At 39.6% G+C, this 16,897-nt stretch overlaps 1 protein-coding gene across 2 annotated transcripts in view; it reads left to right on the forward strand.

Moving 5' to 3' along the window:
- The first annotated feature begins 2,348 nt into the window (after nucleotides 1-2,348).
- Nucleotides 2,349-16,897, forward strand: part of LOC124285421 (golgin subfamily A member 3-like) — a 43,068-nt gene continuing 28,519 nt past the window's right edge. Inside the window, exons 1-3 of one of the 2 annotated variants that reach the window (XM_046721643.1) lie at nucleotides 2,349-2,438; nucleotides 2,647-2,804; nucleotides 6,154-8,359. In XM_046721643.1, the coding sequence (XP_046577599.1) occupies nucleotides 6,175-7,092 (918 nt within the window). In that variant the 5' untranslated portion in view covers nucleotides 2,349-2,438; nucleotides 2,647-2,804; nucleotides 6,154-6,174 and the 3' untranslated portion in view covers nucleotides 7,093-8,359. Of the gene's footprint in view, nucleotides 2,439-2,646; nucleotides 2,805-6,153; nucleotides 8,360-16,897 lie in introns of those variants that run through there. The other variant, XR_006900817.1, reaches the window with a different exon arrangement.

The following is a 16,897-nucleotide window of genomic DNA, read 5'->3' on the forward strand; positions in this document are numbered from 1 at the left end:
TGTATTAACTTACGTGCAAACTGGTATTTTTCCGGCAAAGACAGTTTGGCGCAGAAAAGTTATAAGTTGTATCTTCTCTTATGAAGAAGCTCAATGGAAATTGAGACTCTCCATTAGAGAGGATATGTCCAGATATGCTGTAATCCATCAAACACTGAGTCTACATACAGACTTTACACTCTAATGTATCTGTAAACAGAATATAAAGACCATATACAACTTGATGTACTAGTCGGTTCTAAAGCCAAATTCTCAAAAGAATGTATGCTTTGTAATAAGTGCTGCTATGACCACGATGTCCACATCATTTTGCATTGTGAATCTGTAATGAGCCAAAACAATAACTTTTATATGACCCTACTTGACCTACTGGACGAAGAATTATATGTATTAACTGAAATGCTTGATGATGAAGATGCCCTTGTACTGTTTTGTGGTGCAAAACATCACATCCCTGGACTTCATGAAACAGCATGGCAAACCACCATACTACATTTTTCGAAGTATATCTATTCTTTAAAAGATTCCTTGATGTATACTTTCTGAACTATCATTGTTGTAAATAACCGTGCTTTGTAGATATCATATGTAGATATATGTAACTGACAGATGTTTGTTTATGTAGTCTTCGAATATATTTTTGGAGGAAATAAAGACATTCATTCATTCATTCATTCATTCATTCATTCATTCATTCATTCATTCATTCATTCATTCTTTCCATTATTCATTCATTATGGAATCCTAGATGGGACACTGACCCGTTGTCGCGCATCTTACTCCGCGACATATTTTGACATTGGACATTGTCTCTTTGTTGCATTGTGGTCCTTTGATGAGTAAACAAATATTATTCAAAGCGCCATCATGCGACAAATGCCCAAAATGTCGAGTTGTCGCATTGTTGCACTTTGGTTAATTTTGACCCCTTTTGCTTGTTTTTGTGAGGGCGACAACGCGACAACGTCTGTTAGCAAGCGCTTTATAAAGGTATAGCGGTGGCCAGAAACTGTATTCAGTTCATTTAGTTAGCTATTGTCTGAAACGATGAGATTGAGATTCTTTCTTCTATGTCATCAATAGGTAACGTAAGATGATTTCATTGTGTACGTTTTCTAAAGCCGCTCGAAGAATGCATGACCTTGTAAAGTAGAAAAACCCAATTCAACCACTTGAATATAACGATAGCCATGTCTGTTTGTCGGACCGATTGATAATGATATATATATTCACCACAACGGTTGAAGAATATGGACTGACACGCGATTGCGAAACGGATCTCATGCATTTGATGTCAAGGCGGTTTGTCGGATATTGACTCTTGTGACTTGACTGCTGTAAATTATATTGATGGTATGAATAGTAATAAACATGCACGATGTGGTTTGAACATGCTTTATGTTACCTTTAAACGAATTACACCAGGCATATGAGGAACAGATAGCTGACGTGTTTAAACGATCGGAAAGAGGGTACAACGGACATGTCGTTCCTCAGTTAAATGTACGTTACCATTGTGAAAGGCGGTGTTGTCAATGTTAAACGGGAAATTATATTATGTCAAAGGTTGAAGTGGTACAGGTTGTAGTCAGAGTAAATATAACAACAGCATACATATTAAACTACATTATCCATGTGGGGGACTTATTGACAAGCATGCTGCAGTATACATTAACGGTAACAACGATTTATAGTTGTTGAAATGATATGCAAGTACACATGCTGTTACATCTCACAGCATACTGGACATTCCATATTACGTAGCACGGTGAAACTTAAATCGCCTATTTTGACGGTTGCAAACTTCTCATGAACATTATAGGCAATGAGTGAGTGAGTGAGTTTAGTTTTACGCCGCCTTTAGCAATATTCCAGCAATATCACGGCGGGGAACGCCAGAAATGGGCTTCACACATTGTACCCATGTGGGGAATCGAACCCGGGTCTTTGCGTGACGAGTGAACGCTTTAACCACTGGGCTACCCCACCAATGACGAAACGGCAGACTAAAACATAAGTGTGGGCCTTTGGAAAGAAGCAGCTGAATACAGGTTGGTATTCTTGCTCAAGTATATGCTAATATAGCATTTGTAATGCAGTCATAAATTATCATATCATAAAATGTGTGTGTATGTGTTTGCGGGCACGCGCGCTTGTGCGTGTGCGTGTGCGTGTGCGTGTGCGATAATATAGATTATCTGACGTAATATGGAAGAGGCAGTAAAACGGAAACGTTTGTATGCTGTAGGCATTAGAGAAGGGTGTTTATGTGCAGTCTTAGCATGTGGCCTAAACAGAATTAGTACCGGTGCAAGGTTCCCTCGCGTCATATCAGCCACGCACCTGACACTAGGAGTATTGACACATTCAGGAAGCAGCAGTACAGCACAATCTTCAAGTTGGGAGTCGACGTTGGTCGGAGCTGAGCAAGGTGTCAGGTATGTCTCCTTGAGCAGTGATATAACGCATGTTAACGTCACTTGAGATTAGTCGGGTTACAGATGACAACTTGACACCCTCCCTTTAAGAATTATCTCATATGACTAATGTAACAACTCTCAAAGCATAGACACACACTCATACACACAGACAAAGACACAAACACAGGCATTGAACTGAAATAAATCGCCGAATGTCATGGTTTAGATATTGGTCGAGCCGCTATCTGGGGTCACACAGCACGGACACGTTGCATCCTGGAGTCGAACCCGAGCCTTCAACGTGGCCACAAGTCCACAACACTAAGCTGTAGGACTACCTATATAGTGACGTTTCTGCCGCAGATTCACCAACGATATTACAAGGTAATTCAGTTTCCCTGAATTTTTTCTAAACAAATTCATCAGTCTCATGGTAAAATATTTTCTGATTCCTTGTTTGCAGAGAAAATTAACCGTTCAATGAGTCCCAAATGAACAAATGACTGACTACAGGGGCAACGTTTAATGAAGTTAAACATGATAGGTTAGTTTATAAAGTGTGGCCACCCAGTCCTCTTTACTCGGACCTGACTCTACACAGCAGTTGGTTCCGGTACACAGCGTGATAGGGTAAAGATATCACTGTCTCACTCTTGAGAATGTATAAACGTGAGTCATGTAAGCCCGTAGGTTGCAAAGCTATATGTTTAGATAGTATTGAGGGCTTGTCCATCCTTTTTAGCAACAATCTTGTGTAAGCCCGGGCTTTGTCTATAATGGTAGCTACGCCCCTGGATGCTCAGCAATCTAAGTCATAACGGTAGATAATCGAGTCTTCACCAAGTAACCAAGTGATGTACAGGACGTTCAATGCATCGGGGGTACGGTGATACACCAGTACTAGTCACTTGTACATGAACATCGGGGGTACGGTGATACACCAGTACTAGTCACTTGTACCTGAACATCGGGGGCACGGTAATACACCAGTACTAGTCACTTGTACCTGAACATCGGGGGTATGGTGATACACCAGTACTAGTCACTTGTACCTGAACATCGGGGGTACGGTGATACATCAGTATTAGCCACTTGTACCTGAACATCGGGGGTACGGTGATACACCAGTACTAGTCACTTGTACACTGTCGGGCGTACCTGAACATCGGGGGTACGGTGATACACCAGTACTAGTCACTTGTACCTGAACATCGGGGGTACGGTGATACACCAGTACTAGTCACTTGTACCTGAACATCGGGGGTACGGTGATACAGCAGTACTAGTCACTCGTATGTGAACATCGGGGGTACGGTGATACACAAGTACTAGTTACTCGTATCTGAACATCGGGGGTACGGTGATACACCAGTACTAGTCACTTGTACATGAACATCGGGGGTACGATGATACATCGGTACCAGTCACTTGTACCTGAACATCGGGGGTACGGTGATACACCAGTACTAGTCACTTGTACCTGATCATCTGGGGAACGGTGATACACCAGTACTAGTCACTTGTACCTGATCATCTGGGGTACGGTGATACACCAGTACTAGTCACTTGTACCTGAACATCGGGTGTACGGTGATACACAAGTACTAGTCACTTGTACATGAACATCGGGGGTACTGTGATACACCAGTACTAGTCATTTGTACCTGAACATCGGGGGTACTGTGATACACCAGTAATAGTCACATGTACCTGAACATCGGGGTACGGTGATACACCAGTACTAGTCACTTGTACCTGTACATCGGGGGTACGGTGATACATCAGTACTAGTCACTTGTACCTGAACATCGGGGGTACGGTGATACATCAGTATTAGTCACTTGTACCTGAACATCGGGGGTACGGTGATACACCAGTACTAGTCACTTGTACCTGAACATCGGGGGTACGGTGATACACAAGTACTAGTCACTTGTACCTGAACTTCGGGGGGAGGTGATACACCAGTACTAGTCACTTGTACCTGAACATTGTGGGTACGGTGATACACCAGTACTAGTCACTTGTACCTGAACATGGGGGGTACGGTGGTACACAAGTACTAGTCAATTGTACATGAACATCGGGGGTACGGTGATACACCAGTACTCTCACTTGTACGTGAACATCGGGGGTACGCTAATAGACCAGTACTAGTCACTTGTACCTTAACATCGGGGGTACGGTAATACACCAGTACTAGTCACTTGTACCTGAATATCGGGGGTACGGTAATAGATCAGTACTAGTCACTTGTAGATGAACATCGGGGGTACGGTGATACACCAGTACTAGTCACTTGTACCTGAACATCGGGGGTACGTTGGTACACCAGTACTAGTCACTTGTACCTGAACATTGGGGGTACGGTGATACACCAGTACTAGTCACTTGTACCTTAACATAGGTGGTACGGTAATACACCAATATTAGTCACTTGTACATGAACATCAAAATGCCTTACTGCAAAAATAGGTTGCTGGGGACCTGTTTCCGCCCGCAACTCCCATGAGGTGATTGTTTGTCCATACAAGAAAGAACTGTTTCAAAGTCAGTAAATGTGGAAGAATATCTTCTTGCCTTCTTGTCAAGGGATTGTGTAATGTATTGTTTGGAGTGGAACATAAACACCAGTGTCTTTGAGTAGTCACATGAGAAATGCTTTTGAAATGCCAAGACCATGTGTTAGAAGCAGTCACTACCGGGTTCGTGTACGACCTTAGAATTCCTGACTAAACGGTAGCGTATCGTAGCTATCATATTGTGTGGTTTGCTTAACGTGGCGCTAGATATCTTCAGTTACATACGCAGGACACTGGGAACGAAGCGTTAAAGGTAAAGGCTTTATCATAATTTGACATGCATGATATTCTTAATATGTATATTGGTTATGTTTTACCAAAGGCAATGTAAATAGGAAATGCATAATAAATGTCATTCTTGAAAAGCTTTACGTGTGAAAAACTTTTAGAGGGACCAACATAAAGTCAGGTCCTTTGGTGTAAAGTTGCAGAACGTGTTCATGCTGTTTTGCATTTTTGACATCGTGAGATTTGAAATATTATAAAGATATTGGTTAAGGATCTCAAGTACCCTAGAGGAAACAATATTGTATATTGTAACGTGTGGATTCCCAAGATGAAACAACCGGATATAGGTCCGTAGGAGAACTAGGTGTGAAACGAACAAACAACAACGTGATGATTGCCTAAAGGTTGCGGAGATGACGTGAGCTGATTTGTAAGTCATCTTGGTGTGATGTCACAGGCAGCGCGCCAGGCTATCTGATCTGTACCCGTCTAATGCACACACGTCTTCAGACTGTGTAGTTCTGATGACTGCAGCCCGGTGCTTGTGCAAATGTTGAAACTCATTATTCAGCATCATCCCTACCCCTGACACGCCCATGTGGGAGGCGCCACTTGGATATACCCGCTTTTAAAAAATTAAACTTGACATTTTGAGGCGTTTCCCTGTGTAGCAATATCTGTGTACTTGCATTTCAACGCACGTACGGATCGGGTGGTCAGGCTCGCTGACTTGGTTGACACACATGTCATCGTATACAAATTGCGTTGATCGATGCTCATGCTGTTGATCACTGGATTGTCTGGTCCAGACACGATTTACACACCGCCGCCATATAGCTGGAATATGTGTTGTGTGCGGCGTTAAACGACAACCAAACCAAAACCAAACATTGCAATCTACTGCATGATTCGTTCTGCTTCAGAACCAGAGGCCTTATTTTACAATGGCGAGAGCTGCCACTGAAAAGGGCAACATGGGAGAAGATGAAGAGACAATCATAAGATTAAATACACCTGCAATAGAGGGATGTTTAGAGGTTAAAGACATCAACAGCATTCTGCTCGCTAAAGGTATTCTGGACTTCACTGATCGACAGGAGATTGAATCATCATCAACACGGATCGAGAGAGCAAAACGGTTTATACACATTATCATAAACAGGGGTCCAAACGCATTTAAGGAATTCATATTTGCTCTAAGAGAAAAGGGTTATAAAGATTTAGCTGACAGACTGTCTCAGGAAGAAACTGCTCATGAACTGACCAGACAGATCAAGGATGGCCAAGGCGTGAAAAAACTTCACACTGAGTTGGAAGAGTTAAGAATACGGTTGGGGCATATGGAAGATAAGGCGGGTAAAACTAAACACGAAGTAGATTCAATGAGAGGTGGCATTCAGTATATTGCTACATCACTCGAAAAGATTGAGACGTTGTCAAAGGAAAGTGAAACCGCTTTTACAACTATACATTTGATGCAACAACAATTGCAAAAGAAGGATGATGAGCTTACTGCTGCAAGAGAAGAGATACAGAAATTGAAGGCCGATGTTCTGAAACTGGAACAGGACAACGCAGTTTTGAGAGTTGATTTACAGCATCAGTCAGATAATGTAAACAAACTCAAAGATCAGATGGCAACGGTGACCGACAAAAATGTATTTTTGGAGAAGGAAATTAACAATACCAAGAAACAACTAACAGTTGTCCACGACAACTTCACCGAGACTATGGAGAAACAGAAGAAAGAGATGGAAACTATGAAGAAGGCTGTGCAGGCAATGCAGGGTCCACTGACATCAAAGCGCGTAGCTGTGGCATCTAGACCCATTGTTCCCAGAAACAGGTTCCAGAGAAAATGATGCTACCCTACGTGTCCATGTGTTATCAATGATGCGATTACTGTGGTTGATGATCAAAACATGCAGCATAATTGTTCATTCCGAAAGTATTATTTGAAGGATGAACTGCCAGTTTGTGAATCAATCAGCTCTGTGTGATGAGGGCTCGCTTTGAAACTGAAACGGACAATTTAATGAAGTGAAAGAAGGTCTCCTCTTGTGAAAGACAGTAGTTTGTAAAGTTTTGTACTGTCGGTTATCCAACGTATTTATATTCAAGAATATATATTTTATATTTGTATATTTATTCACTGGAAATGTCAAGTTTCTTGTAATGATATCAGAAAATATTACGCCAATCATCTTCCATCGTTTATATCCGGTGATGTTGACATAGTATTTATTCATGTCACAGACAACTAAATAACAAATATTTGTAAGGTGTCTACTTACTTTTTTCACTCCACATGACCGTAATGAAGCCAATACAACGACTCATTGATCACCCAATCAGTCACTTTTAAGCTTGTTGGAGAATAATTTTGTTTACTTGCTTCAAACATGAGAATGGGGTGGTGGGGTAGCCTAGCGGTTAAAGCGTTCGCTCGCCTCACCGAAGACCCGGGTTCGATTCCCAAAATGGGCACAATGTGTGAAGCCCATTTGTGGTGTCCCCCACCGTGATATTGCTGGAATATTGCAAAATGCGGCGTAAAACCAAACTCACTCACCCACTCACTCAAACATGGGAACGTTGCAGAAAAATATATTGGATTTACTACGGTGTGTTTGTTATCGAGACAGGGGACTTATGTTGTTCTTATTCGCACATGAAATTCTTATGCTTTCATACTGGTGAATAAATGCTGTTTGTAAAGCACTGAATACGGCGCCATTATCTTAGACATGGTTAGGCTTGGGTGGAATAACCTGAATTCATTCACAAGAATTAAACTGCATGCGTAAAGGATACAATTTAAAGGCTGTATATTCAATGCTGTCATCAAAGAATAGGAACTCTGCTAGTCCAAGCAATACCTCACAGAAAAGTATGATACGTTATATATTTGCTTATCAGAAACCACACTGGTCTGTTGACACACCAGATGATAAGCACACACGTCACCAAGCCAATAGACACAGGTAAACGTAGAGGTAAAGCTATATAAAAAGAGCGGGGGTTAATTCAGATAGTGTAAGTCATAAAGATAATCACGTGACAAGCGCCCCGCATGCTGAGATACTCCTAATCTCGTAAAACACTAAACAAATAGCCAAGACCGGAAGCCCGACTCTTGTGTTGCAGGTGCGCTACAATGTTTTTTGAATGCACATACAGTACACTACATGTGGAAGGAACTTCCTGGTTAGGAACTGACTGGTATAACGAACTGCTTTTGGGGAGCCATGCTCTAAGTTATAGTCGTAATTATAGTTAAGTCGAATAGCGCACAGTGAACAACGGTTATGGCGAACAAAGTTAGTGGTCAAGATTTGACCATTTAAAGTCTTTGCAGATGCATTCTGTCATCAAATTCCTTCCATGAGATTTTCATAGATTTGGCAAAATTGGTGTATAAAGCTGTAAAAGTTAATAACGATACCGTTTGTGCACTACACCAGTAAATGAACATGTGTTAAGATGATTCAATGAAAACATATTTCATTTGTGGTGAATGCTTCATGAATAAAATAGTTTCATGATCTCCTATTAGTTTCTGTTTTTTAAAAAGTATATTTCAGTATCAGTACTTTCAGTTTTTTATGACTATTAACACGGAAAAACTGGACAAAGTTTTACCAATATTTTATAACGATATGTGTTATTGAAAACTGGGAATATTACAGACTAACTGACCACGTTCCTCAATCTTAAACCTGTCAAAGGTCACACTGATAACGAGCATCGGACATGATCCGGGACCAGTATCTCTAAAGTTATAGAACTAAGGTGTATTACGTTTATCTGTCTTTGCGGCTGTTTGTATTTCACGCTGGTCAAATCACGTGCGTGCCACATATACCTTCGTTGCATACTCGCGACTGGCCATCGATGCTTCGGTCCAACCAAATGACATAATCTCACGTTCACAATCACAACGTTAACGTAAGTTTTATCTGTAAACGCGATTATCTGCGATAGCTAGAATATGTATATAATACGGATGACAGTCTCAAATCAGGGGGTGGCTGTCTAGTAAATTCACTCAGGTCTCGGGTGTGATGTGGGTTGGTTGTGCCACTGGTACCTCTGCTGAGCGAGTTGAAACTTCAGCTCGTTCTTAATAGGTGGCAGAGGACCAAAGGTGGCCATGGCGACACACCAACCTACACACATGGCAACACCGGACGCAGGACCCAGACGACCTATCCACAGAACCGGGTGGAACAGACGAGCAACTGGTGGATCCCACAAACCAGGTCCGGGTCTGCAGATGGTTTATCCTCACTGTGCAGGCAGCCTGTAGAGGATTAGGATTAGTGATATTGTTAAAAGGAAAGGGATCGTCCCCTGATCTAAACTCATGTCCTTAGAGAGTTTCCAAACTGTTAGATTGTCAGACTGGTATCAACTCACCAATTATCCATGTTCAATTAATGTCACTGAATGAACACAGGCTGTCTTGCAAACATCAACCGGGTGCCAGGACCACAAATCATGTCGAAGGCTGGCATGCAAGACTTAGCAAAATTGACCAGAACCATCCCAATATGTATAGATTCATTGATCTTATCCGAAAGAGCAGAGCCACACTGAGACGACAATAGTTCAGATTCTACACAAAAAAAGAAGTATCGACACATCGATGATGAAATCCTGTGTCAGAACACTCTACATGCCAACGGTGTTAAAACTTCGATGGAATTTGCTGATTCTATGTCACATATAGTTGGACTTTAATTGTGTTTTTCAGTGCTAACATAAAATGTAGTTCATGCAGTGTTATGAAGTCCCATGCTTATTTCTTCTTGTAAAGTTTTGATATTTTGTATGAGGGTGTGTGTATATATAGTTAATATAAATTCATATATTTTATAAAATATGTACTATTGAGTATGTTATTGTATTGAAAAAAGTTTTATACTGATACGGTCCCCCAGTCATCCCTTTGTTTAGTTGCTTAATACGCCTGATTGCTTAAGTAATTATGAATAAAAGGTGCATGCACTATGAGGAGACCCCTGCAGATAGCAATAAGCTAATCTAATTCACTGTGAACTTCACCCATCAACACCGATGTCTTCAATACGTTTATCAAAATTATCATAAAATCCCGTCAAGATAGAGTAGCTTAAGTGCGCAGTTGGCACCGTATCGTCAGTCGAGTTAGGATTTGGATATAGCAACTGAAGTTCACAACAACAACTTTATCGTTAGTTTTATCAGTAAATGGGATTATCTATGATAACGGGAATAGGTATAAAACAGGGACGACACACAGTCACAAATCGTTCAGTGACTGCTGTGTAATAAACTCCTTGTTATTTACTCAGGTAAGAAACTTTACTTTCTTCTACTTTGACATACCATTGCTATTCTATGTTAACTTTAATCTATTGTAAATAGAAGATTAACTATAAGTTACCACCCTTGGCAGTACCTTCAGGTTTATGTGGAACGAGGCAACCCTTGGTATGTGTCTCATATCTTCGGTATTATGGTTTAGGATTGTTTATTTAATACTGATTGACACTACACTGTTCTGTGACTATTATAGAATGTATAGAGTGTGTCGGATATTTTAACTATTGCATAACGTTGTGAATACTATGCTGTTTGGGACCGTTACAGAATGTAGATTGTATGAACCCCCACTGGGGTGATGTGTAGTGTACTGAACTATTGTTGTGTACATTGGAATATGTATAGCGTTTAATGTAGTATGTGTCGTGTGTAACGAATCCACATAATATGTTTATGTACTTTGATATCTGATCGCATTGTGAACATGTTCTAATAATTAATTCAATTTGTAAACTATTCTATTATTGACTGATTATGTACGATCGTTCAGTGACTGCTGTGTAATAAACTCCTTGTTTATTTAGTCAGGTGTTGTGTTGTGTGTGGGTTGGTATGGGCAGACCTCTTGCCAAGCGAGCTGATTCCCCAAAACTCGCATTTTTATATGACTAAATGAAGCCATTATAAATACTTAGAAAAAATGTCTAATGTAATTGCTTTCTTCGACTCCTACCGTTTAAGGTGAACAATTGACTTGCCTTGGCAAGTGTTTGTGAATGTTACCAATGGGAGAAGGATACGCTTTCCTCTATGCGAATACCTAGTACCATTACTTGTAGACTAGATGTAATCTCTGAAATGAACATATTTTACAGAAAAATCAGTTCCTTAATTAATTATAATAGCTCTAAATTTGATTGATTAAATAAAAAATAGAGCTGTTATAATTTCGTTATATACCTCTGATTTTCCAACACAGTATGTTTATCTCCATTCTACCATAACCGCGTTATTGAGATTTTAAAAAAAAGATACATACTGTGTTGGAAAATCAGAGGTATATAACGTGATTATATACCTCTGAATGACTTTAATTGACCAATCACAATCCAGTATTTACTGAAGTCATGGTAGAATCTGGTTTTAATACAGATACCTTTACGTATATATTTTATATCCATGTATGTATGTATGTATGTATGTATGTATGTATGTATGTATGTATGTATGTATGTATGTATGTATGTATGTATGTATGTATGTATGTATGTATGTATGTATCTGCCTGTCTGTCTATCTAATGAACCCAATTACAGATGAACATCAACTACACAATTTCGATTCATATAATTGTATAGAAGATGTTCATGATGTCAGTCACTGGATTATCTCGACCACGTATTTACACATGCCCATCATATACATGGACATTTGCTGAGTGCGGCTATAAAACACAGCTTTGTAGCTTTAGGTATTCATCTTGATTAATATAATTGTATATACATCTATATCAATTTTGTAACTTTGCCTGTTTGTTGTATCTACATGTATATAATATGTTTGATCTACGGATGATCGTCTGGAGGAAATAAAGACTCTCTCTCTCTCTCTCTCTCTCTCTCTCTCTCTCTCTCTCTCTCTCTCTCTCTCTCTCTCTCTCTCTCTCTCTCTCTCTCTCTCTCTCTCTCTCTCACGGAACATTGTGGGGCGGTGGGGTAGCCTAGTGGTTAAAGCGTTCGATCGTCATTCCGAAGACCCGGGTTCGATTCCCCACGTGGGCACAATGTGTGAAGCCCATTTCCGGTGTCCTCCGCCGTGATATTGCTATGGTATTGTTAAAAGCGGCGTAAAACTAAACTCACTCACTCACTCGGAACATTGTACATTGTGTCGCCATATGTTCTTGTGACGTGGGTCAACTTCTAGATTAACCACGTCGTTGGTGCTTGAATTGTGGTAAACGTCTAAGCCGGTGTAAGATTGTAAACATACCCGCGTTGAAAAGGTACCCGGCGGGTACTTTTTCAACATTGAATTATTACCCGGACTCACTTTTCAACGCCCGGGGTCTTTTTTCAACATTGAATATTTACCCGGCTGCTATTGAAAATAAACCCGGTTCACGTATTGAAAAGATACCCTCGTTGAATAATGACCCTCGCTGTTTCTACACTGTCAAGTAAGATACATATGTTAAGATATATACGCGTATGCAACGTACCGGACATCTGTGGTTTGATGCAATGTGCGAAATAGCCACTGGTCCGCTAGTCCGTGGCTAGTAAAATTCCAGTCGGGCCAGTAAATCTCCACAGTCACTGGGCCGACTGGCAAGTGAACATTCATGGGGTGATTTTGAAAACATATAATTCTCTCCGACATGTTAACTTATAATATACTTTTAAATCATGCAAGATTATGGCCTGATAAAAATGTTCATCATATTGGCAGCTTAATGATGAAACCCGTGTCAAATTTCGGGCTAGTGATATATTTTGTGGGCTAGAAACTTTCAGGCATAGTTTGCCCGACTGGTAAGTACAATTTGGAAACTATTTCGCACACTGGTTGGATGGTGAACATAGACACATTTTAGCTCACCTGGACAAACTTCAGATGAGCTTATGTCGTTGGCTGTATGCCCGTCGTCGTGCGACATCTGTAAACATCATTTCCAAAACTACTTAGCCAATGAGGCTGAAATTTGACATACATGTTCCAAACCAAGAGGACACCAAAGGTTGTAAGAGGCATTCCGATCCAATTTCAGATATGGCGACTACAGCCGCCATATACTGAAAATGCCATTTTCGCTCTTTAGTCCCCAATTTCTGCAGTGAATCAGCTGAAAGTTGATATATCTGTGCCAGATAGCAAACTCAACACATTTGCTTTATTTCGCCATTTTACCTCTGTTTGACCTGTTATTCGACACGGCCTTTAATTTCAGTTATATCTTTAAAACATGTTCTCTGAAACTACTATCTACTTGAGTGATGAAGCTGAACATTTTCATATATCTTCTTGCAATATGTATATGGCCATATTGAAAATGCCATTTTGACTGATTTGTGACTCATTTCTGCAGCACTTCAGCTGAAATTTACTATGTAGGTACTGAATAGTAAGAATCAACAAATATAGTGCGGGTTTTGCTGTGCATCGCATTTTACCTTCATTATACAAATTGCCATCTTGTCTCATTAGTGGCTCATTTTCGCACCGATTCAGCTGGAATTTGTTCAATAGCAATGCGTAACGCATGCATATCATGTTACGGATTCGGCTGTGTGTTTTGTTTTGACCTCTCTCGTTGCGCTAAGCACGTTTCCGTAAACTACAGTGCTGTGGCACAACTGTTTCTGATATAGTTGTGTTATTGTAGGACTGTGTCTCTTTGATTAATTGTATCATGGCGAGAGTACTTTTGTACTGTTGAAAATGGACCAGTAGTATGTTGCACGTTTTATAACGTATGACAGAAGTAACTTTGTCAGCGTTCCTTGAATGTTGTATACTGTGAGTGTCAAATCGCGTAGATTGTAGTAGAATTATAACTTATAGCATGGACTATTTTCAAGAGTAGATGTCCAATTTTGTTAAAACATGTTGATCACACGTTCTTTAAAATGTGAATAAAAGCGCACGGATCACAGCTTGTGAAAACTGGGCAAATCCAAAACCGTGTAAGCAAAGTATATGACGGATCTCAGACGTCCATGTGTGGTACCCAGCAGTATCTAGGTAATACAACATAATATATGCCCAGCGGGCACACAACGTTGAATCAACGTTGAATTTTGGTTGTTTGGTTGATCAACCTTTCATAAACGTTGATTCAACGTTTATCATGCGACCAAAGAAAGTTAGTCGAGATTCGTTTAGTTGTCAACGTTGTTTCAACGTAAGGAACCAACAAAATGTCAACTAATTGTTTCCTTGGCAAATTTGATACATAATTCATATTGGTAATAGGTATCCAACTCAGCAACTATCATTTCGGAACATTAATTTCATAAAAGATCAAGATCGAGCTAGTGACACATATAATCTTATACATGTATATTGTTTGATTGTGCATCGATCAACGGACGGAAATATCACGTAAATCGCAATTGAAAATGAAAACATCAATGATTTTAGGTATAAAGTCATCAGTTATCCAAATTGCATTACATTTGATATTTTCCCCCAAAACTGTCAAAATTGTATAATTCCCGACAATTTGCTTTCAAACACATGCCAGATCGCCTCGTTTGGCCATATCTGGACATGCGCACAATTATCGCGCGCAAAAGCAGCTGATCGTTGTCAGTTTACTTTGGCGAAGTTCAACGCAATATCGTTCTATTTTCAACATCTTCACGGCATGCTGGTGTTTATTTGGTAAGTATGTCCTTCATGTATAATAAAAACGTAGGAATGTTGTTTAAATCTAGCAGGTCAATGTAGCAAGAAACTCCGAATTAGGGCTCATGTTTTATCTCACAAGGGTACCGGTATGTCACGTACATGTTTCTCAAAATTTAGTGGAAGCCCGTGTTTTCCATGAACTTGTTTTGTTTTGTTTTATTTTTCGAATAAGATTTCCTTTCGTACCCATCACCTGATTTGAATTTTGCAATACTGTATACATTTTCAAATAATCAATGAAGTACAACAATATAAGGGACCATTCATAATTATATGGCTGCGGGTGGGGTGATGATTGTAAGGGGTGGGGGTGGGGTGTGTGTCACCCATTTTGTTCAGGGAGCTAAGGGGGTCAGCATTTTTGTACACTATGTTTAATATGATGCTTAGAAATTATGGGAAGGGGAGAGGGCGTCATAGATATTGTACATGACATGCAGGGTGGGGCGTCACTTATTTCGTACATACACTTAACGGGGGAGGGTAATTCACATTGTACATGCTTCTTCATAAAAATCATCATCACCCCCAAGCCATACATTATGAACGGTCCCTAAGGGCAGCTATACAAAATCGAATAGAATTTATCAACATTTTATATTGCATCCCATTATTATGAACATTTGTTCGTTTGAATAAGTCTATCAGTAAATTATGCATTGAGCACGCTCTGAACCCTGTCAACATATGCATATTATTTGGGGGTTGGGGGTTGGAGAATGGCGAAAGGAAATCTTTCTCAGATCATGCAACGAAAATTCACATCAAAATGTATTGTGCAAGTCTTTGTTAAGGATGAAATTGCATATAATTTATTTCAACTTTTATTTATTTACAAAATGTGTAACTTCACTAATGATTCTTTGATGGGACAATTAACAAAACTGCACTCACAGACTTTCATTCTTACACTTGTTTGGAAGGGATGTGATGATTCATGTCTCTTAAAGGTTAAAATGTTACATACAAAAGAAGTAATTTAGTAAGGAACATTTAATTATGAAATAAGATATAATTTTAATGGAATTTGCAGAAATCTCATCTTCGAAGACTGGGTGGCATCAATTTTGTGGATCACATAAAAGGAGCAATGCTAAGGTAACAAGTTTTTAACATTTCACTTGTTTCCAGTATATCCACCACAAAGGTTGATCATGTAAGAGAATAAATTGACAATGATTTCTCCCGGAGATGTTTAGTTTAATGAGCACTCCCTTGCATGGCGCCATATTGTTTTTCGCCGTAAAGAGCTGGATGCGAGAAAGCACGCGAGAGGACAGAAGTCATAAATTTATAGAGATATATAGATGTTTATTGCTGGGAGACACATTCTTCAGGCATTTGGTCAGCTGTAGAATTTAAATATGATGTTTCTTTATTATTGTCAAAGTGTAGGGTTTTCATTATTTTGCATTTAAATGTGTGTGCAGTAAAACATACTGAGATTTGGAAGAGTCCATTATTTAGAGTACAGGTATTGTTAGATATCAGCATTTTATGTACATGTTCCCTTGTCAAGATCATCTATCGAGTATATTAGAGAGAAGGTGTATATTTGTAGTGTTATTTTCAGTGTATGACCTACATTTCAATATGTTTTGGCCACCTGTCACCCCTTTGGTCAAACAGAGTAGGACTTCCATTTCTTGGAATTGAGAGTCAGAGATACACTGTTTCCAAGAATTTGCGTGTGCCAGCGATGTTTGTTTACGAGTACATTTAAGTCTTTTTGAGTGTAGATTGGAGTTGTAAGAGATGTTATTCAGTGTCTTATTATTCAGGGTATGATAGATTATTTCTGGCAGTGTAGTTATTATTTTATTGTTCATGATTCAGAGAAGCATAGTTATGACGTCGCAGATATTATAGGCACACATAATTCATTATATGAGATTTTCTAAGCGTTCCTATAAGAGATTAAGTGTAAACATTTCTGAATTATGAAGA

This window comes from Haliotis rubra, unplaced genomic scaffold (genome assembly GCF_003918875.1).
Source record: "Haliotis rubra isolate DU_JTF1 unplaced genomic scaffold, ASM391887v1 Scf36, whole genome shotgun sequence".
Classification (NCBI taxonomy): Eukaryota; Metazoa; Mollusca; class Gastropoda; order Lepetellida; family Haliotidae; genus Haliotis; species Haliotis rubra.